This window comes from Pristiophorus japonicus, chromosome 1 (assembly GCF_044704955.1).
Source record: "Pristiophorus japonicus isolate sPriJap1 chromosome 1, sPriJap1.hap1, whole genome shotgun sequence".
NCBI lineage: Eukaryota > Metazoa > Chordata > Chondrichthyes > Pristiophoridae > Pristiophorus > Pristiophorus japonicus.
The window spans coordinates 362,795,088-362,817,548 of NC_091977.1; the positions used below are offsets into that span (position 1 = coordinate 362,795,088).

The 22,461-nt window shown below is 45.7% G+C and overlaps 1 protein-coding gene across 1 annotated transcript in view; it reads left to right on the forward strand.

Moving 5' to 3' along the window:
* The window catches only part of csmd3b (CUB and Sushi multiple domains 3b), a 3,002,015-nt gene extending 2,979,970 nt beyond the window's left edge, over window positions 1-22,045 (forward strand). The window contains exons 67-70 of the mRNA XM_070874966.1: window positions 3,571-3,680; window positions 9,783-9,870; window positions 21,095-21,230; window positions 21,779-22,045. Coding sequence (XP_070731067.1) covers window positions 3,571-3,680; window positions 9,783-9,870; window positions 21,095-21,230; window positions 21,779-21,938 — 494 coding nt within the window. The 3' untranslated portion in view covers window positions 21,939-22,045. The remainder of the gene's footprint in view (window positions 1-3,570; window positions 3,681-9,782; window positions 9,871-21,094; window positions 21,231-21,778) is intronic.
* The last annotated feature ends 416 nt before the right edge of the window (window positions 22,046-22,461 follow it).

The window sequence follows — 22,461 nt, forward strand, 5'->3', positions numbered from 1 at the left end:
CTACTCCTGCGCCTATTTTCTATGTTTCTCTGTTTCTATATTTTAATATTTTATTTAGCCAGCCTCATTTGTGTTTTATTTCAATTCTAATCTTCCTTAATTTTGTATCCTTGTAATTTTTAACAAGAATTTCTGCTTGTTTTTAGGTTCCTTCTAATTTCCTTCTTAAACTGTAGTCCTCTAAATCTGCTATGTTTCTCTTTTTCAAAACAGATTATATTTTCTTTCCCTGTCCTGTATAATAACTTCAATTAGATTGCAGTTTTCTTATGTTGTTCTATTTTTAAATATGGTTTCCCAATTAACTTTCACTCAAACTCTTGTAACTCTGAAGTTTTCTATTTCAAAGCTTTTCACACCATATTGTTTTTTTTTGATCTAAGAAAACCAATGATTACTAGATCCCAGATACTGTTGACCTCCAGGTTACTAACCAGTCCTGGTGGATTGCTGAACACTAAATCCAATGGCGCCTACCTTACATGTTGTGTGAAGAAACAATCCCTGGCTGCCTCAATAAATGTGTTTGTATTTTCATCCTCCCTTTTAGTTGTTCATGATCTGTCTTTTTAGGTCTATCCTTGTATAGCATTTATATCCGCTCAGCTCCAACTATTGGTCATCATCTGCAATCAACCATGCTTCTGAGGTGCCATTAATATCAATATTCTCAAGAGTTGCATATGCGTCTGATGTTCTTTGTTTAAAAAAAAAACCTAAGGCCACTATTCTTACTTGATTTCCTGCATCTGATGTGATTATCACCTTTTCATTTATTTTAAACCCTTCCTCCTGCTTGAGTAGTTTACAGCCGTTTAACTTCTCGGCAAGGACATTTATACTCATACGGTTTGGATAATGTCCATCCGCTCTGAACAGTTTTTCCCTCCCTGGAACATATCCCTCCAGGAATCTGTAAACCTGCCTTCTACGCCATCTTTTTAGTCAAATATTGATGTAGCCAATCTGTTTCTCCCGAACTACTCCAGTATATAACACTGAGAATAATCCTAAAATTACTATCCTTTAGATATTGTACTTCAATCTACAAATTAACTTCTTAAGGTTCCCTCTATCCTAACCATTCATATGCCAATGGTTCCTATCTAGACCAAAGTTTCTCACCTACCTTTTATGATATGTTCTACCTCTTTCATTATGCCATTTACCATGATACTTTGGAGACAACACACTTGGTTGCAGCTGTAGTTATGGAATCTTTCACTGTTAACATGTACCTTTTCTCATAAATGCTATTCTTGTTTACTCCAAGGATAACTCCTTGTTCCACAGTCTTGTGTTGTTCTTGAATATTCTCCCCCATGTCTTCATCATAAATGCCAAGAACTGTATGCCTATTAGACAATCCAGACCCACAGGGGTTTCTTGTATTGATTCTGTCTCTTCTTGCTTCTTCTTTGAGTGGCTACCCACTTCCTTCTGCTTCACTAGCCCTCTCAATTTGTCAAGTGACCACTTTCTGAGATGTATCTTCCAAAAACCTTTCCGTCCTGTGTATGTTAGAGTGTAGCCAATTGGTCCTCAAGTTTAGTGTCCCTCTGCTTCAGCAACACAACCTTCTGAGATTATAGCACTGATTCTTGATACTTTGCTGCATACCATATACATCATGTCCAACTTCTGATCATGCTATTTCTGTGCTACCAATTACTGTGCTACTTACAAGTACAAACCCTATAATTAATATTCTCACAACCGACTCGTATCTTTTTTCGACTCAGCAGAGGCAAAATTGTTCTTTTACATAGCCCCATTAGCACCGTCGGCGGGGGGGTGGCGCAATGAGGTTATCACCTGGGGGAAGGGGCCGATAGCGCCTCTGGGGAAATTGCCACAGAGGTTTGGGGGGGCGTTGTGTCGATAGCGCCGCACCTTGGACTTGCGCACACACGGTGATGATGTCATTGCCATGCGTGCCGACTCCTCATCGCCCTGTGCTGACCCCTTTGCGGCCCGCAGAGGAAATTGCCCCGTGGGCGGCGAGGATGATGCCAGCAGGTGTCACCAGTGGGTCACGAAACTGGCGGACATCCGCCGCACAAAGCTGGCGGACATCCAGCGTCAGAGCGCCCCTTAAAGCGGAGGCACTATATTTTTCTGTCAGGCCGACAATGGCGGCCAGCTCAACCGGGCCGCCATCCTGCAGCCCGGCACTCCGTTATGGATGCCGGGCTGTTGGCTGGTTGAGGGCATCCCTGGCGGCCCAGTGGCTACCGCCAAAGGGACTGCAGAGTACGCAGCGACCCTCCCCTTTAATTGAAGGGGAGGTGCGTTCTGCTGCGTCAGTGCTACATCGAGCATTGGCTCTGCGCTATTGCCCCGGGAGCACCCCTCCACGGACACAGAGTGCCTCCAATAGCACTCTGCCTCCATTGAAGGAAGGAAGGGACGAATTCGCCAGGGGCAGACCTTCTGGGCCGGGCGATAAATGTCCCGGCCTCAGGTGACCAGCTCCAAACGGCAATTTCGCCCTCAACATGTCTTAAAATTACACAGGATAGACTCTCGCTCTCTTATGTTCCATACAAACTCACTCTGTCATCTTCTCACAGTCAACTTATTGCAGCTCAAATAACTTCTTACCTTTCACCAATTTAGTTCTCTTTTTACAGGACTCAAACTGATAATTCATTAAGCAAGTCATTCAGCTTTCTTAACTATTCTGTCAATTCAGACAGCACGGTCAAGCTAAATTAATTCAGTTTACATTTAATCAAAACAGCCCAGTCAACATAAACCTCCCACAAATTCCAGTTGCTCTCGCACATTTATCAACTATCACCACCAATTCAGTTACAAGCATGTTTCCTTCTCTTGCCGTCTCTCACCACAAATTTATTTCTCAGCTTCTCAGTCAAGTTCTTGCAGCTGAAGATAATGCAGCAATTACAACTTCTGCTGAGCATATCATTCCATCATGGCCTGACCCCTCCTATTTTGTAACGTGCTTCAGCCCTACAAGCTCCCTCTCCTGAACACTCTGTTCCTCTAACTCTAGCCTCATGTTCATCGCCCCCCCCCCCCCTCTCTTTGCCCCACCATTGAAGACTGTATTTTTGAGCTGGCAAGGCCCCACATTCTGGAATTCCTTCCCTAAATCCCTCTGCTTTTCCACCTCCCTCTCCTCCTTTAAGACCCTCTTTAAAATTCACCTCACTGACGAAGCTTTGGTCACTGCTTCTAATATCTCCTCCTTTGGCTTGACATCCTTTTTTTGTGCCTTTGTGAACCACATTGGGACAATTTTCTACGTTAAAGGCACAATTTAAATGCCAGTTCTTGTTGTACACGGCTCTGAATATAATTTCATGCAGATAACACATTTCAGGATTTGGGCATTTCTAATAAACTTTTATATATGATTTATTTTCAAGCCCTTATGCTACTGCATTGTAACAGCCGCAGATTACAGAAAAGTGATGTTTGTCAATATGAATCATCAATGTAACCTGTTATATTTATTGAAGCCAATTATCCTTCTTAATATAGATTCAAGGAGCTGCTGTTGCCTTTCTGGGTATAACTCTTCCTTTTCTTTTGCCCTTTTAGGTGTCTACAAAAGTCAGGAAGCACGCCTCATGCTTCTAATGTACCATGCGAAAGCACCTCTCCAAGCTTCTCTAAGCAAGATCAAAGATAAATGGGCTATGGATGGTTATGTAAGTATGCTGTGGGATGCCACAGAGATCAGTGCTGGGGCCTCAACTATTTACACTCTATATTAATGACTTGAATGAAGGGACCGAGTGTAATGTAGCCTAATTTGCTGATGATACAAAGATAGGTGGGAAAGCAAGTTGTGAGGAGGATGCAAATAATTTGCAAAGGGATATAGAAAGGCTAAGTGAATGGGCACAAATTTGACAGATGGATTATAATTTGGGAAAATGTGAGGTTATCCACTTTGTTTGGAAAAATAAAAAAGCAACTTATTATTTAAATGGAGAGAGATTACAAAATACTGAGATATAGAGGGATCTGGGGATCCTTGTACATGAAACACAAAAAGTTACAGCAAGTAATTAGGAAGGCAAATGGAATGTTGGCCTTTATTGCAAGGGGGATGGTGTATAAAAGTAGAGAAGTCCTATTACAACTGTACAGGGCATTGGTGAGTCCTCACCTGGAGTACTGCATATAGTTTTGGTCTTATTTAAGGAGGGACATACTTGCATTAGAGGCAGTTCAGAGAAGGTTCACAAGGTGGATTCCTAAGATGAAGGGATTGTCTTATGAAGAAAGGTTGAGCAGGTTGGGCCTCGTTGGAGTTTAGAAGAATGAGAGATGATCTTATTGAAATGTATAAGATTCTGAGGGGGCTTGACAGGGTAGATGCAGAGAGGTTATTTCCCTTCATGGGGAAATATAGAACTAGAGGCTATAGTTTCAGAATAAAGGGTCGCTCATTTAAAATGGAAATGAGGAGGAATTTCTTCACAGAGGATCATAAATCTTTGGAATTCTCTACCCAGGGTCATTGAATATATTTAAGATGGAGATAGACCGATGTTTGAATGATAAGGGAGTCAAGGGTTATGGGGAGTGGGTGGGGAAGTGGAGTTAAAGCCACGATCAGATCTTATTGAAGGGCGGAGCAGCCAAAGGGGGGCCAAATGGCCTACTCCTACTCCTATTTCTTATGTTCTTATGTTCTCTTTCACAAAGTAGAGAAAAAACATTAACAATTGCCAGACACCTACTTGATGGGCTGGAAATTCGATTATCTAGCACCTCAGTTAGCAGCCAGAAGGGGCGTTAGTCTGAGCGTAATAGTTTAATGACCAGGTGCACAGCTTGCAGTGCCCCAGCGGAAAATTTAGTTGAGGTTTACCGGCGGCGCCAAACGCTAGCGCCTGGCTGCTGACTATCAGTCAGATCATGATGTCAGTCCTGGTGCAATATCCACGTTTATGCCCCACTCGCTAAATTCGTTGTGGCTGCCTCATTTAGCGACTGCCACTAATCACGTCTGGAAAAAACAGTTGGTACAACCTTCCATTGTCATTAGCTGGTACCTACTGAAAGGGATGAGGAAGCACTTCCCTCGGAGGTCACAGTCAGTGCAACGTTTACACAGAGCACGGTGCGTGAGCCTCCGAGTTTGCAGCGACAGACAGATCTTACAGTACAGCTCGATAACAAGTGAAGTTGAAAACTTTAATGAGTGCATTACTATGCCACCAGCATCATATTCGACATGCTCTAGCAAGCCGGCGTCAGGATAGAAGGGCTGTTTGCCATGTCGGCGGCCGAAGGAGGAAAGCCCCTCGACGTCGGAGCAGGTGGCCTTACACCCCCACGGCATTACTGGCAGCAATGAGCACCATCGGAGCAGGCCGGGGAGCGGAAGAAGCAGCGTGGCGGCATACCACTCCAAGGAGCAGCACGTGCTGGAGCAGGAGAGCAATGGCAGTAAAGAGGGACGTCACCAAAACCCAGGTCGGTGATTGGAGCGCGGGTAGGTACAGCAGGAGCGGCAAGGTCGGGGCGAAGGAGTGGCGAGAGATTGTAGAGGATCGTGATTGGGGCCCAGGAGAGGTGTGAGTTCGGGGCCCAGAAGAGGCGAGGGCCCAGGGGCAGCACCGTCCAGCCCACACTGCGATATGTGTGTGCACTAGGTCTGTGCAGCAGAGCTGAGCTCCAGTCGTCCTGGTTAACCCTTGCCACTGGACCAAGACCTAGCTCTGTCAAGCCCGTGTGGTGGCTGGTGTGCAACGGTCACCACACGTTAAAAAAATCCACGCACAGGCATCTTCCACCCTTCAACATGTAGTTCGGGACCTGGAATATTAGGTCCTTCATTGAAACACCTGTGAACTTTTTGGCATGGAAGCAAGTCATCCTCGACTCGAGGGACTGCCTATGATGATGATGCTTATACCTGGACCTGTTCGAAGAGCAGTGTGTCAGAAGGCTGCGCTTCCGAGAGGAGATAGTTACAGAGATATGCCATCTCATGTAGGCAGACCTGCAGCCTCACATCGGCACCAGGACATCGCTACCCGTCACAGTGGCACTCACCTTCTATGGCTCTGGCTCCTTACAGGCTGCATCAGGGGACATATGCAGCATTGACAATTCACTGCACATCGTTGCATCCGCGACGTCACACAGGCTCTCTACACAAAGAATGGACTTCATTAATTTCCCGATGACCAGAGAGAAACAGAATGAGCGCGCTTGTGTGTTTGCCAGGATAGCGGGCTTCCTGAGGGTTCAAGGTGCAATTCGCGAGCACGCATGTGGCCTTGTGAGCACCATTCGAGAAGGCAGAGGTATTCAGAAACAGAAAGGGATACCACTCCCTAAATGTGCAGCTGGTGTGCGAACACACGGAGCGCATCCTCGCAGTCAATTCTCACTATCTTGGAAGTGCACATGATGCATTTATCCTGCATGGGATTGGGTGTAATTACAAGCATGGATTGAGCATTGGTTAATGGACAGAAAACAGAGATCAGGAATAAATAGTTCATTGTCGGGTTGGCAAGCTGTAACTAGTGGGGTGCCACAAGGATCGGTGCTTAGGCCCCAGCTATTCACAATCTATATCAATGATTTGGATGAGGGGACCAAATGTAATATATCCAAGTTTGCTGATGATACAGAGCTAGGTGGGAATGTAAGTTGTGAGGAGGATGCAAAGAGACATTAAGGGGATATAGACAAGCTAAGTGAGTGGGCAAGAATGTGGCAAATGGAAAATAATGTGGAGAGATGTGAAGTTATCCACTTTGATAGGAAAAATAGAAAAGCTGAGTATTTTTTTTAAATGGTGAGAGGTTGGGAAATGTTGGTGTTCAGAGGGACCTGGGTGTCCTTGTACATGAATCACTGAAAGTTAACATGCAGGTACAACAAGCAATTAAGAAAGTAAATGGTATGTTGGCCTTTATTACAAGAGGATTTGAGTAAACGAGTAAAGACGTCTTACTGCAATTATATAGGGCCTTGGTGAAACCGCACAAGGAGTATTGTGTACAGTTTTGGTCTCCTTACCTAAGGAAGGATATACTTGCCATTGAGGGAGTGCATTGAAGGTTCACCAGACTGATTCCTGGGATGGGGGATTGTCCTATGAGGACAGATTGAGTAGACAAGGCCTATATTCTCCAGAGTTCAGAAGAATAAGAGGTGAGCACATTGAAACATACAACATTCTTACAAGGTTTGATGGGGTAGATGCAGGAGGATGTTTCCTCTGGCTGGGGAGTTTAGAAACAGAGATCACAATCTGAGAATAAGGGGTTGGCCATTTAGCACTGAGATGAGGAGAAACCTCTTCACTCAGAGAGTGGTAAAGCTTTGGAGCCATAGGGTTGTGGAGGCTCGTGGCTGGATTTTATGATTTCTAGGCGGTAATGGCGGCGGGGTGGTAAAGATTGCGCCCGGGAACAGTTTGCGCCTCATTAAGTAAAATTGGGCAGCTGGGCCCTGAGTCAGCGTTAAGGGAGGCATTGTACACCTCTCTTGGGCACTAGCATGGAAAATGCCCAAGCTAAAAAGCCGCTCTCCGAAAGCTGCCTGGGGAGAAACAAAAACCTAAAAGAAAAGTATAAAAACATTCCCAAAATATTGCCCATGACACCACAACATAAATCGCAAAAAACAAATCACAATTACCTTAGGAGTCCATTACTTACCTCTCTGCAGTCGATATCGTTGGACCGCCTGATTTCCCAGGCGTTCATTGCGGGGCACGCTGCCAGGCATATGGGTCGAACTGAAGTCAAAACTCGTGCCGATGTCACAACCAGGGGCGTTGCACACCGGGTGTAGCTCCTCTGGTCGGTGCTGCTCCACGCCTCTGCAAAACCAGACCCGAGGATCCTTGCTGGGCGCTGGAGGCTGTCCACCGACCCAGAAGACCTCACTGCCACCAATACCACTGCTCTGGGGTGAAAAACAGAGCGCAGAAGACCAGAAAATCTGCCCCATAGTCTTTGAGTATATTCAAGACGGAGATTGATAGATTTTTGAATATTAATGGAATCAAGGGATATGGGGAAAGTGCAGGAAAGTGGAGTTGAGGTAGAACATCAGCCATGTTCTTATTGAATGGCGGAGCAGGCTCGAGGGGCCGAATGGTATGTTTTTGTGTTCTTATGTTCAAAGATGAAGTGGCAGTGGTGAGAGCCAGAATGCTATCATCGTGAGGAAGGACAGCATCTTCCATTTCCAGCGGCCCACTGCCACTCCTCCAGGGCAGAGCCAGAGCATGAGGAGCAATATGTGCGAGCACACATTGCTGGCCTGCTGTGGCACCGTCTGTTCCCCATTGGATTGTGAGGGTGACAGAGAGGATGACAGCAGTCACTGCTAACATGACATCACTCTGAAACTGTATCAGAGGAGACTGAGCTTGAAATGCAGCAGTCTGAAATTGCAGGAAGATTGGACTCTTCCATCGAGCTGGTCTCCCCAGTCGCTGGCACTGAGGATGTATCCCATTCTGTCGCCACACTGATCTCGAGTTCCACCTCATCTTCCCTATCATGTGACAAAGGCAGCTGATGGGCAGGCTGCCGCTCATCTTGCCTGTCATCTGTAAGCACAAAGCAACAGAAGTGTGGGTAGCAGTTGGGGAGGGGGCAAGAAACATAGAAGCATAGAAAATAGGTGCAGGAGTAGGCCATTCATCCCTTCGAGCCTGCACCACCATTCAATAAGATCATGGCTGATCATTCACCTCAGTACCCCTTTCTTGCTTTCTCTCCATACCCCTTGATCCCTTTGGCCGTAAGGGCCATATCTAACTGCCTCATGAATATATCCAACAAACTGGCATCAACAACTCTCTGCGGTAAAGAATTCCACAGGTTAACAATTCTCTGAGTGAAGAAGTTTCTCCTCATCTCAGTCCTAAATGGCTTACCCCTTATTTTATTTTGGAGATACATGTTGTAAGGTATGTGGGCTCAAGGGTAAGGGGTCTCACAGAAAACGCCAAACTCATTCACAAACCGTCACAGTCGAGCGGGGGCTCTGCCTCGCCGCCCACTACTGCCACGATTGGTGCGCCCATGAGAGCAGACACTTGCTCCTCCACCGCGGTGAGGTCCTTGAGGTCAGGCTCCCCTCCTCCCATCCATTGCTGCTCTCGCTATTGTGGGTGGGTTTGGCCTGCAATGACCAAAACAAGAAGGTGTCAGTGGATTTGTAGCTAATCATGTGCCACATGTGTCTGCAGTAAGTAACTCGATATTAAAGTCGCGAGGTGTGAATCTCTGCATCTCAGCCTGCGTTGCAGCGCACAGTGGATGTGCCAATGGTGGGATTTGGGTGCTAAGAGCTACGAGTATGAGGCTGGAGGCCTGTGACCGCATATAAAATTAAAAGGTGTTGGGGGTGTCCTCAGGCTGAGTCGGGAGCTAGAAGGTGAGAGATGCTGGATGGGCAAGGTGTGTCTGGTGAGGCGATAGGGAGCTTTTAGGGTGTCTCCAGCAACGAGAAGTATGGCCTGCTACACATAGAGAAGGGGTGGGCACTGTAAAGCCTTTACATTGTGTAAGACAGTACGGCTCACACGAACGCATTGCAAGGTAAATGGAAAGGGTACTCAATGTTACTCATTCAAATTGTGCTCACAAATTGGTAAATGAAAGAGGCACTGCTTTAGTGAGGATGATTCTGGTGAATAAACAGATGTTTTCTGGATACATTTTTTCTTCTGTATTCTTTCCTCTGTTGTAAAAGTTTGAAAATTCCACCATCATCATTATTATTCATAATAGTAAGTGTTCTTTTTTTAATTTTACTAGGTTTCTGCTGAGCCTGATGGTGCCACATATGTCTTTCAAGGATTTATACAGGGTGAAGATTATGGACAGTTTGGAGTACAGAGACTAGGTAAGTCCTATTGATAAACACATTGAATTGGAAATCATATATACTTTTATTTATCGATGATCATACCCGAGATGCTTTGGGAGCCAGCGACTGCACCAATCTTTGCCTGCTGGTGATAGTGAGCACCAAGTGAACGTGATCTGCTGCCGATGTCAAAATCAGGAGTAGACCAGGAATGTCTGCTGTCTCACTCCAATTATTGTCCTCACCTTCTAATGGCATCCTTTACTTTCTCCTACTCTAAGTAATAGAAGCAATGTGTCCTGCCAAATCGAAACAGGTGGTTCAAGGAACAGAGGTATGGAGATGTGTGAAACAGATCGACACTGGCCTACGGAATGAGTGGAGCCAAAGGATGATTCTGAAGTTACTTTGAATTGCTTCCCATTTGTTTTCACCCCCTTCCACATCCTATGCCACCAGTTTAATGTTTCTCTTCCTCTCTTGAGGTATCTGCCTCAAACAAACTTTCTGAGAATCGGGGGAGGAAGGAAATATGGGAAGAGCCGTTTTCCTAATAGTCTGTGCCACCGCTATCTCCTTTATTTGTTTTTCCAAATGTAAAACTGTTATTGATGCCATCAGCAACAATGTCACCATTGTTCTTACGAACATTACTTAAGCAGATTTTATTTTCTCTCTCCTCTTTTCTATACACTATCTCAGGCTGAGAGGCTGAAAATGCAGATAAACCTCAGTTAAGTGGCTTATCTCCCAGGTCTGCCCACACCTCCATGTAAGCCAACAATAAAAATATGACCGAGTAGCTTGGGGTAACCCTCAATTCATTTTTCTTTCCTCCTTCTGATCTCCACTCAGTGATGTACCACAATGGAAGATCACCCTCTAGGAAAGAATATTCCTACACCTTATCAGTATTTGGTGCAGAAGGTTTCACACTATTGCACCACTCCAAGATGACTCTTTAAATTGCTTGTACTGTAAATTCACGTCCGCCCACTTCCAGTGGTCCTGTGGCAGCCACCATTTTGGGCAGTTTGGCAGCATTGCCATTGCCTGCTCTTGCTCCAAATATTTAGATTAGGCAGATCGTGACGTCAATGAATTTGATGCATGATCTGCCGTTTTGGACGTTGCCGCTCCACTTACCACCTTCTAATCATGACCAGCTGAGCAAGAGTTCAGCTGCAGGAAGGAGCCTCCAGGATCGCTATTTAAAGGATCATCATTAACAACTTGCACCTGATATGTTTCAGTTCTACTGGCTCTGTTTAAATTTTTGCAACTCTTGGAGCTTTCTAAATTTGTTTAAAGTTGCTGTGTTGCTGCAATTGGAAAACATACCACTTCCTCACAGTCATGGCGGCTCTACTTGCAGTCCCCCTCTCATTTGGGTATCACAGGGAGATGGAGCAGAGGCAGTGAAGAAGAGTTCAAAATGCTTACAGAGGGAGGAGGAGGAGGGCCAGCAGGGCTCTCAGCAAGAGGGCTTGCCCACTTAGGGTCTTCCTAGACTCTTCTCTTGCCTCCCCATAAGCCAGGAACAGAGTATTAGGAAGCTCCGCTTCACCAAGGAGGTGGTCACAGAACTCTGCCAATCTGTTGCTGCACACGTTGCTGGACTGCTGCAACACCCTGCAAGCTCCTTTCGACACTCATAAACCCAGCGATGATGACAGCAGCCTGAGCTTCCATGGCAGCAAGCTAAGCCTGTAGGTAAACAGTCTATGCTTCCACTGCAGCACCGAGTCGTTGGGTCACTTCCGCATGTGCTGCAATGAAGCTGCAAGATCGCACATCACACCCACCATAATTCGTGGGTCCACAAGGTCTCTCCTGGAGTTATCCATCATTTCCATCCTGGAAATCATGGGCTCCATCTCTGCGCAAAGTCCCGTGCAACGTTGGAGCCAGACTATGCCATGCTCCTTGACACTGACAAGAGGCTCCCTGGAAGACTTGCCCTTGCACCTAGCCTTTCTGTGTGCATGCCCATTACACGTCTTCTGAAGGCTGTCCCATTGAGGTCATCCTCTGAGTGCTGTGCAGCAGAACCTATGCATGAACCTGCCCTCCGGGGAGCTGGCACCCTAACTACCCGTTCCCTATGGCCTGGCGGCAGCCCACTCATACCTGATGACTCACCATGTGCCGATCCCGTCTCTATACTATCTTTTAAAGTACAGGCAGTGCCATTTTCTGAGCTGTTGTCTGTGAGTGTCAAATGCAGAGCTACTGTTCCTTCTTCTTCTGTTTCTTCTTCTCCATGTCCCTCCTCCATCTTCCACCTTTATCCTCCAAGGGTCAGGTTTTGGTGAGGGGAGGGCAGGTAGGGGGGAGGAATATGGCAAGATCTGCATGCATATATCATCAGTAGCTTGTAAGGGAGAAAAGATTGTGGGATAAGAGGGAAATGGGGTGTGAGAAAAAGGATTAGGTATGACCATATCGTCACAATCAGCAATGATTTCAACTTTTCCGCTGGCTACAGACTCTGTTACTGCCACTCCAATAAGTTCGAAAATATATTCTCCAAGGTCAGTCACGGTCTCAATCTTGGCTTAGCCGCCTCTGGTCTGTTGTTACTCATGTCTTTTAATATGTCCGAATATGTCCTTACTATAGAGTACAAATGCACACGAGGCCCATACTAGAGAGAAGGTCACTCTGTGACCAGTAACCTTTATTCGCCAGCACTGAAGTGGAGACGATGGGTGGAGCTTCCCCTTTTATACCTGAAAGTCCAGGTTAGGAGTGTCTCCCACAAGTTCACCACCTAGTGGTCAGTGTTCTCACGGTGTACAACTTCGGTCAGTTTATACATGGATTACAATGACAGTTGAATACATGACATCATCTCCCCCCCCAAAGTCTTATTGGGATCACAGGTTAAATCTCTCTGGTGGTTTACGCACCCTTGTGGAGCGCCTGAGTTGGGGCTCAGGTTGTTGGACACTGGCCTGAGTGTCTGCTGTTTGCGGTGCCTCAGGCCTGTCCGGAATGCCCACAGTGACTGGGCTCTCCTCCACTTGGTTCCGGTGTTCAGTCACCTGTGGTGGAGTGAACTGTACATCGTGTTCTTGCTCTGCTTCTTCTATGGGGTTGCTGAACCTCCTTTTTGTTTGATCCACATGTTTGCAGCAGATTTGTCCATTGGTAAGTTTAACTACCAGAATCCTATTTCCCTCTTTGGCAATCACAGTGCTTGTGAGCCATTTGGGCCCTGCAGCGTAGTTGAGGACAAATACAGGGTCATTGACATCAATACATCGCGCCCTCGCATTCCTGTCATGGTAGTCACATTGTGACCAGCGCCTGCTCTCAACAATTTCTTTCATGGTGGGGTGTATAAGGAATAACCTGGTTTTGAGCGTCCTTTTCATTAGCAGCTCTGCGGGTGGAACCCCTGTGAGCGACTGTGGTCGGGATTTATTGGCCAACAGGAGGCGTGATAAGTGGCTTTGTAGGGAACCCCCTTGGACTCTGAGCATCCCCTGTTTGATTATCTGCACTGCTCGTTCTGCCTGGCCGTTTGAGGCCGGCTTGAACGGTGCCGTTCTGACATGGTTGATACCATTTCCTGTCATGAAGCCCTGGAATTCAATGCTGATAAAGCACGGGCCATTGTCGCTGACCAAGACATCCGGTAGACCATGGGCGGCAAAAATTGCCCGTAGACTTTCTACCTGAATTGAGAATGTCACACTCGATCCATTTAGAGTAGGCGTCTACTACAACCAAAAACATTTTTCCCATGAAAGGACCTGCATAGTCCACATGGATGCGTGACCATGGCTTGGCGGGCCAGGACCAGGGACTAAGGGGGGCTTCCCTGGGCACATTGCCCAGCTGGGCACACATGTTGCACCTGCGAACACAATGTTCCAGGTCTGCATCTATCCCTGGCCACCAAACGTGTGACCTGGCAATTGCCTTCATCATGACAATGCCCGGCTGCTCATTGTGGAGTTCTCGGATGAACGCCTCTCTGCCCATCTGGGGCATGACTACTCGGTTTCCCCATAAGTAGGCATTCGGCATGATCGAGAGTTCATCCTTGCTCCTGTGAAATGTTTAAACTCCTCAGGGCATGCCCCGTACGTGGCTGCCCAGTCCCCATTCAGGACACATTTCTTGACGAAAGACAGTAGCGGGTCTCTATTTGTCCAGACTTTGATCTGACGGGCTGTCACGGGTGAGCCTTCGCTTTTGAAAGCTTCAACAGCCATGACCATCTCAGCAGCATGCTCGATTGCCCCCTCGGTGGTGGCTAGTGGGAGCCTGCTGAGTGCATCGGCGCAGTTTTTGGTGCCCGGTCTGTGCCGAATGGTATAGTCATAGACGGCTAACGTGAGTGCCCACCTCTGTATGCGGGCCGACGCATTTGCATTTATGGCCTTGTTGTCGGCCAAAAGGGACGTTAGGGGTTTGTGATCTGTCTCCAGCTCAAATTTCCTGCCAAACAGGTACTGCTGCATTTTTTTTTACTGCATATACACATGCGAGCGCTTCCTTTTCTACCATCCCGTAACCCCTTTCTGCCTGGGACAGACTTCTGGAGGCATAAGCTACCGGCTGTAACTGACCCTTGGCATTAACATGCTGCAACACACACCCAACACCTTGGGCGACGCATCGCATGTTAAAACAAGTTTCTTACATGGGTCATAAAGCATTAACAAATTGTTGGAGCATAACAAATTGCGTGCTCTATCAAAAGCCCTTTCCTGGCTGTCCCCCCAGACGCATTCATGACCTTTGCGCAGGAGCATGTGTAGCGGCTCTAACAGCATGCTCAATTTGGGAAGAAAGTTACCAAAATTGTTCAGGAGCCCCAGGAACGAATGCAGCTCCGTTGTGTTACGGGGTCTGGATGCACTCTGGATCACTTCTGTTTTGGACGCAGTGGGTCTGATCCCGTCTGCTGCTACCCTCATCCCCAGGAATTCTACCTCTGGAGCTGGGAAGATGCACTTCGCCTTTTTCATTCGCAAACCTACGCAGTTCAGTTTGTGTAGCACCTCCTCCAGGTTGTGGAAGTGTTCTTCAGGATCGCAACCTGTGATGAGGATGTCGTCTTGAAAAACCACCGTCCTTGGAATCAACTTGAGGAGATTTTCCATGTTTCGTTGAAAGATCGCGGTGGCCGAGCGAATCCCGAACGGATATCTGTTGTACCCAAACAACCCCTTGTGTGTCATGATGGTGGTCAGCTTCTTTGACTCACTCGCCAGCTCCTGGGTCATGTAAGCTGAGGTCAGGTCCAATTTTGAAAACAGTTTGCCACCGGATAGCGTCGCAAAGAGGTCCTCCGCTCTCGGTAGCGGGTACTAGCACCCGATTGATGGTGGCCTTGTAATCGCCTCATATCCTGACCGATCCATCCACCTTGAGCACCGGCACAATCGGGCTCGCCCAGTCACTGAATTCGACTGGCGAGATGATGCCTGCCCTCAGCAGGGGGTCCAATTCGCATTTTATCTTTTCCCGCATCACGTACGGCACCGCTCTGGCCTTGTGGTGTACTGGTCTGGCATCCGGCTTTTTGTGAATCACTACTTTGGTCCCCATGAAAGTGCCAATGCCGGGTTGAAACAGTGAGTCAAATTTGTCCAGGACCCGTGAGCATGATATTCGCTCCACAGAAGAAATTGCATTGACATTGCCCCATTTCCAGTTCATGACAGCAAGCCAACTCCTCCCCAGCAGTGCGGGACCGTCCCCTGGGACAATCCAGAGTGGCAACCTGTTCTCCGAATCTTTGTGAGTCACAACTACCGTGGCGCTGCCTGGCACCGGAATGATCTCCTTTGTAGCTGTGCGTCAATCGGCAATAATTTTGGCCTCCTGGCTTTGGACGCCCACAACTTGTTGAACTGTTTGATACTCATCAGGGACTGGCTGGCCCCTGTGTCTCGCTCCATTGATACTGGGGTGCCATTGAGGAGTACTTCCATTATTATCGGTGGCGTCCTGGTGTATGAACTGCATATGTGCTCCACATGAACTCACTGAACTTCAGCTTCCAGTGATATCCCCCAGTGTCCATTTGGCCTCGTAGAGCTTACATTAGGCCTGTCCTCCTCGTATATCAACCTGGCTGCAGGCTTCCTGCACATACGTGCCAAGTGACTGCTGACGTTGCAATTTCTGCAGGTATATTGCTGATACCTGCAAGCTCTGGCTGTGTGTTTGCCTCCACACCTCCAACATGAGCCATTGTTGGAAACAAAAGATCCATTACCAGTCGATCGTCTCTGACTGTCTCTGTAACTGTCCTTAAACGCACCATTGACAGGTGTTGATGGCCCCATTACTGGCCACATTGTCCCTTACGATGGCATGAATCGCCGTTCAGCTAGCCATTTTCTCTGTTGAATTCCCTTTGGGTTCGACTACATGCTCGGGCATGTCTGATTGCCCCTGTCTGCCTGGAGAACTGTGTGCCGCGTTAACAATGTTGACTCGCTGTCCATTTGCTGCATTTAAACCAAGATTTTTGTCAAACATCATTCTGGTCTCTTCCTCCCTTGAGATAAATGTCTGGGCCATCAAAGCCGCCGTTTCCAGGGTCAAGTCTTTGGTCTCAATCAGTTTCCTGAAAACCGCAGTGTGCCCGTCACACAAAAAAGTCTCGCAGCATCTCCGCTCTGCATACATCTGGGAACTTACATTGGCTCGCCAGTCGATGGAGGTCTGCCACGAACTCTGGAATGCTTTGCCCTTCTCGCCGCCGGTGCGTGTAAAACCGCTGTCTCGCCATGTGCATGCTGCTCGCCAGTTTAAAGTGTTCCCCGATCAACTTACTGAGCTCTTCAAAAGTCTTGTCCGCCAGCTTCTCTGACGCTTCATCAGGGAGTACGTCCTGGAACCACAAACCGTCAGGATTTGAGTCCTGCGTTTGTCGGCCAACTCCTGTCCCAGCCATTCCTTAGTGACAAAACTTTGCTGTAGTCTCTCAGTAAAATCGCCCCAATCATCAGCAACACAGTACCTCTCGTCCGTGCTGTTAGTGGCCATGCTCGCGTGGTTTAAATCACAGTTTCTCATCGCCAATAATATGTCCTTACTATACAGCACTAGAGAGAAGGTCACTCTGTGACCAGTAATCTTTATTCGCCAGTACTGAAGTGGAGAAGATGGGTGGAGCTTCTTCTTTTATACTTGAAAGTCCAGGTTAGGAGTGTCTCCCACAAGTTCACCACCTAGTGGTCAGTGTTCTCACGGTGTACAACTTAGGTCAGTTTACACATGGATTACAGTGACAGTTGAATACATAACATGACATCTGTTACCTGCCACCTTTGCTTGCAAGAGAAAGGAAAGTGTGTCAGTGAGTGTGGTGCAATGTGTTTGGGTGATGTGCCTGCTGTGGTTGAATAGCTGGAAGTGTATGTAAGTTGTGAGATTTGGGTGTGAGTGTTGCAGCAGTGGTAAGTGTGCAAGGGTGAAGTGAAGCCATGATTGTAAGGTATGAGTGATGATAGCTAGATATTGTTGGTGGATGATTGATGGTGCAGATGGTGGGATATGGCATTTTCTGAAGTCTTTATTTTCTTTGACCATCCATCTAAGGTCATTTTTGTGGCACTGGATCCATGTCCTTGGGATAATAGTGCTGGGCGTGATGGATTGTGTGATCTCTTCCCAAATCCTTCTGGTGATGAGCTTTGATAGCCTTTTGACTCTCTGTGGGTAAAGGCCAGCATGTTGTCGTTGAACCCTCAGGACCAAGGCCTCCAGTGCAGCATCAGATAAACGTCTGGGTCTCTCTCTTGGCTGTTGGACCATTGTGTCTTCTCAGCTGACAATGAGCTGCTTCTGTAACAAAGCACCTCCCCTTTAAGTAGTGGAGTGAGCCTAGGCCAAACTTTATTGGCCAGTAGATTGCACATGATATTGCCCCTCCACCCCCCGCCCCATTGATGCCAATCAGCATTGTGTTTAGCACTGGGATCAGCGCTCCAGTCATGTTAATGAGCAGGAAATGTGAATTTCGCATACTGCCTGCACCATTTAGAAACGGTGCAGGCAAATAGTGCTGGGCAGTGCCCCTACCCATTTTCAGTCCTTATCCAATTTCTAGACCTAGATGTGCCCCAGCAATTATTAAAATTATAATAAAGGGAGAAAGCCAGTGCTGAAGCAGCATTCTTACTGTGTGTAATGCTACGGCAGATCTGTCAATATAAATATTTTTACACAAATGACTTGATTGAACTGTTTCTATGTTAGGTAATTTGTTGCAGTTAAATTGGCTTTCTCCTTTGAGTTTTTTTCATTTGACTCTGGAGGAGAATGTGAAACCTAATAACATGGTCATTAGCTTGTGGCAATCAAATGTAGTCTGTCCAAAATGGTGCCACAATGGTGTTATCATACTGCTTATACCACTCCATTGTAAAATTATTTCCCACCTTATTTCTGTTACTTCCTATCGCTAAAATCTTTAGTCTGAACTGTTCCGTATTACTGGTGCATGCTAAATCCAAAATAAACATTTATTTTCTTTTATGGGCCCTTATATTTGAAACAACTGTCACATAATATGAAGCTTTCATTTTCAATGACTTAAGAAATTAGGACTGAGATACAATGTAATAAAATAAAACAGATTGTGTCAACATGAAACATTTTAAATTAGATTTCCTTTGAATCAGGCATATTTCTATGCAATTATAATGCAGCTTCGGAGTTGTATTTGGTTTGTTAAATTGCAAGTTTGTAAACATCATTGTGTTTGTGTTTGAAGTTGCCGATTTGTAATATCGTGGCGATCTTCCCATAAAGTTTTTAAAAATCATTGATTTGCTGATCTAAACCAGTGTCATAAAATATCCTAATAGGATAGAAATAAAAAAATTACAGTTTTTAGTTTTAATGTAAGAGTCGCAGAGCATTTAAATAGGGTGATATAGAACAACTATTATTGATGACATTTACACTAAGCCATAAGCTAACTCACTGAATTTGTTATCCGTGACAACAGCAATTTAAAAAAAAAGCTCAATAGAATCATGTTAGAACAAATTACTCTTTGAAATGATCTCTGCTGTAATAAGTAATATCTCTGCAACTTATATATTACAAAGATTGAACAGGAACTAATCAAAAAAATAAGGTGTTTGTCAAATAGTTTAATTAGCGTAATGGATACTTTTTGACCAACCAGTCAAAGTGACCAAAATGTCTATGAAAGATGTGATTGCTGATGGTTATTCATTGCTTTAGCCATTCACTGCTAGATCTAGCTGGACCACATAAAGCATTATCGGGTCCTGCTCTCAACTCCCAAAACCGCTCACTATTCCAGGATTCATTCTGGATTGCAAATATAACCATCGGCTTCTTAAAACCCTCTCCCCTGCCTCCTCCACCCTCACCTCCAAAACATGTGCAACACCCAACTTCCTTTTCTGGCTCCCATATTAGCTGACATTGTTAACAGTTCTCTCTTCTCAGGTACTGTTCTCCTCTCTCCGTTGTCAACCCCTCGCCACAAAAGAAACAACTCTTGACCCCACTGTGTTTGCAAACTACCGCCCCACTTCCAATCTCCTTTTCCTCTCCAATGTCCTTGAATGTGTTGTTGCCTCCCAAATCTGTGCACATCTTTCCCTGAACTCTATGTTTGAATCCCTCCAGTCAGGTTTCCGCCCGTCCCACAGTAACAAAACGGCTCTCATCAAAGTCACAAATGAAACCCTTTATGACTGTGACAAAGTTAAACTATCCCTCCTCGTACTTCTCAACTTTTCTACAGCCTTTACCAAGTTTGACCACTTCTTCCTTCTCCAACGCCTCTCCACTATCGTTCAACTGGATGGGACTGCACTTGCCTGGTTCCATTCTTACCTATCTAATCATAGCCAGAGAATCACCTGCAATGGCTTCTAAGAACATAAGAAATAGGAGCAGGATTAGGCCATTTTGCCCATCGAGCCTGTTCCGCCATTCATTAAGATCATGGCTGATCTCTTTCCACTCCCGCATCGTTACCTCAAGGATCGATCCTTCGCCCCCTCCTATTTCTCATCTACATGCTTCCCCTCGGCGACATTATCCAACAGCACAACATTTGTTTCCACATGTACGCTGATGACACCCAGCTCTACCTCACCACCACTTCTCTCGACCCCACCACAGTCTTTCAATTGTCAGATTGCTTGTCCGACATCCAGTATTGGATTAGCAGAAATGTTCTCCAATTAAATATTAGAAAGACCAAAGCTATTGTCTTCCTTTCTCTAGCCATTGACTCCATCCCTCTCCCTGAAGCAGATTGTTCACAAACTTGGTGACATATTTCACCCTGAAATGAGCTTCCGACCACATGTCTGCACCATAACTAAGACCGCCTATTTGCACCTCCGTAACATTGCCCGTCTCCGTCCCTGCCTCAGCTTATCTGCTGCTGAAACCGTCATCCATGCCTTTGTTACCTCTAGACTTGGCTACTCCAATGCACTCCTGTCTGGCCTGCCACATTCTACCCTACGTAAAGTTGAGGTCATCCAAAACATGGCTGCCCACGTCCTAATTCGCACCAAGGCCCATTCACCCATCACGCCTGTGCTCGCTGACTTACATTGGCACCCAGTTAAGCAACGCCTCAATTTAAAAATTCTCATCCCTGTTTTCAAAGCCCTCCATGGTTTCAACCCTCCCTAACTCTGTAATCTCCTTCAGCCCTACAACCCTCCGAGATATCTCCGCTCTTCTAATTCTGCCCTCTTGAGCATTCTTGATTTTAACCGCTCAACCATTGGAGGCTATGCCTTCAGCTGCCAAGGCCCTAAGCTCTGGAATTCCCTCACTAAACTGCTCCGCCTCTCTACCTTTCTTTCCTCCTTTCAGATGCTTCTTAAAACCTATCTTTGACGAAGCTTTTGATAGTCTGCCGTAATTTTTCCTTATGTGGTTCGGTGTCAAATTTGTTGTCTTATACTCCTGTGAAATGCCTTGGGAAGTTTTACTATGTTAAAGATGCTATATAAATACAAGTTGGTGCTGTTGTTATTGTTGGTTATTGGCTATTACATCTATCAGTAAAGCTGATGTTCAGTTATGAAACTAACTTCAACAGCAATCATTTTAATAGATATTTAGAAAAATTTAAAATAAAAGTGCAGATCAAATTATGTGTGAAACCAATTTCTCTCAGAGATGTGGAGGAACTTGAAGGCTGTAATTTGGACCAGCAGGTTTCTGATAGTATGATTGCTGCTTTCTTATGACTTATACGTGTATCTTTCTGCTACAGGTCTGAACTCAACTCATGGTTCAAATTCTCCCAATCAACCACACGGTACTAATAGTAGCTCTGTGGCCATCGCCATCCTTGTGCCTTTTTTTGCTCTTATATTTGCAGGATTTGGGTTTTATCTTTATAAACAAAGGTTAGTATCAACTAAAGTTTCTCTAACAATTATAAAAGAATTTTAACTAAATATTCAAAAGTAACAGTATTCATATTATATATGGCAGACAAGAGTAGGGGTATTTTTGCCAAAGGGTGTAAGCAGGCACTAAATCAGTGCAGTGCTAATAGGACTATCCTCTTTGAAAGTCTGGATTTAGCACACAATTTTGGTCCTAATTGCTGATTACCATAATTTGGACTTGCCTGGAGGTTCTAAACCAGAAACCTGCAGGTTTAACACTCAAGCGCTGATTAGTCGCAATTTTCATTATGCACTATATGTGGGCTCCTAATACCCACTTCTACTGAAGGTGTAGAGTGCTCTGGCACACAGCAGCACATTGCAGGATGGCTCAGGGACCAAGGGAGATGGCGCACAGGTTCACGGATGCATAGGTTTGTGGAAAGAGCTGGCATATGAACAATGGGCCAAGTGGCCTCCTCCTGTGCTGTATGATTCTGTTCTAATGATATTGTGTTCTGAGCATAGATTTGAACCTGTAACTTTTCTCATTTTGTCTCCAGGACCGCACCCAAGACACAGTATACTGGCTGCTCTGTACATGAAAACAATAATGGTCAAGCAGCTTTCGAAAATCCAATGTATGACACAAATGCAAAGTCAGCAGAAGGCAAGGCAGTTCGCTTTGATCCCAATCTCAACACAGTCTGTACAATGGTATAAGGGACATTGTTTGATTACATAGCCTGATACACATCTAGCGCTTTGCATCCTTGGGACATCTAGATTCTGACTAAACCAACTTATGTACAATGCACATTTGGTTCACTGCTATTTAAAGCACACTTTTCAGGAATTTAATGTACCAGATTTATCTGAAGAACCAGAAAAAAAAGAACATGTTTTCATGGCTCACCCAGTTTGGAACAGATTTGCTCTTCATTCTGTTACTGGAGAGCTTTTCAGCGACTTTAGCTGCACTCTAAGAGTGCTTAGCCACAATTTTTTCAAAAAAAAAATGTTAAATACTTTCTCAGAAGAAAACTGCAGATACTTGAGGAGCATTGAACCTCTGCTTTCAATGTTACAAACAATGGGGGCTAGGATTTGGCATGAAGGTTGGGACACAGAATATGTAACAAAGACCGTGAAGTACTGTATAGTCAAGATTATTACAGGTTTTGCTGTCTTGTGTAAAAAAAAGTTTATAAGGAACAACTGCAAAACTGATTTTAAATACCTGACT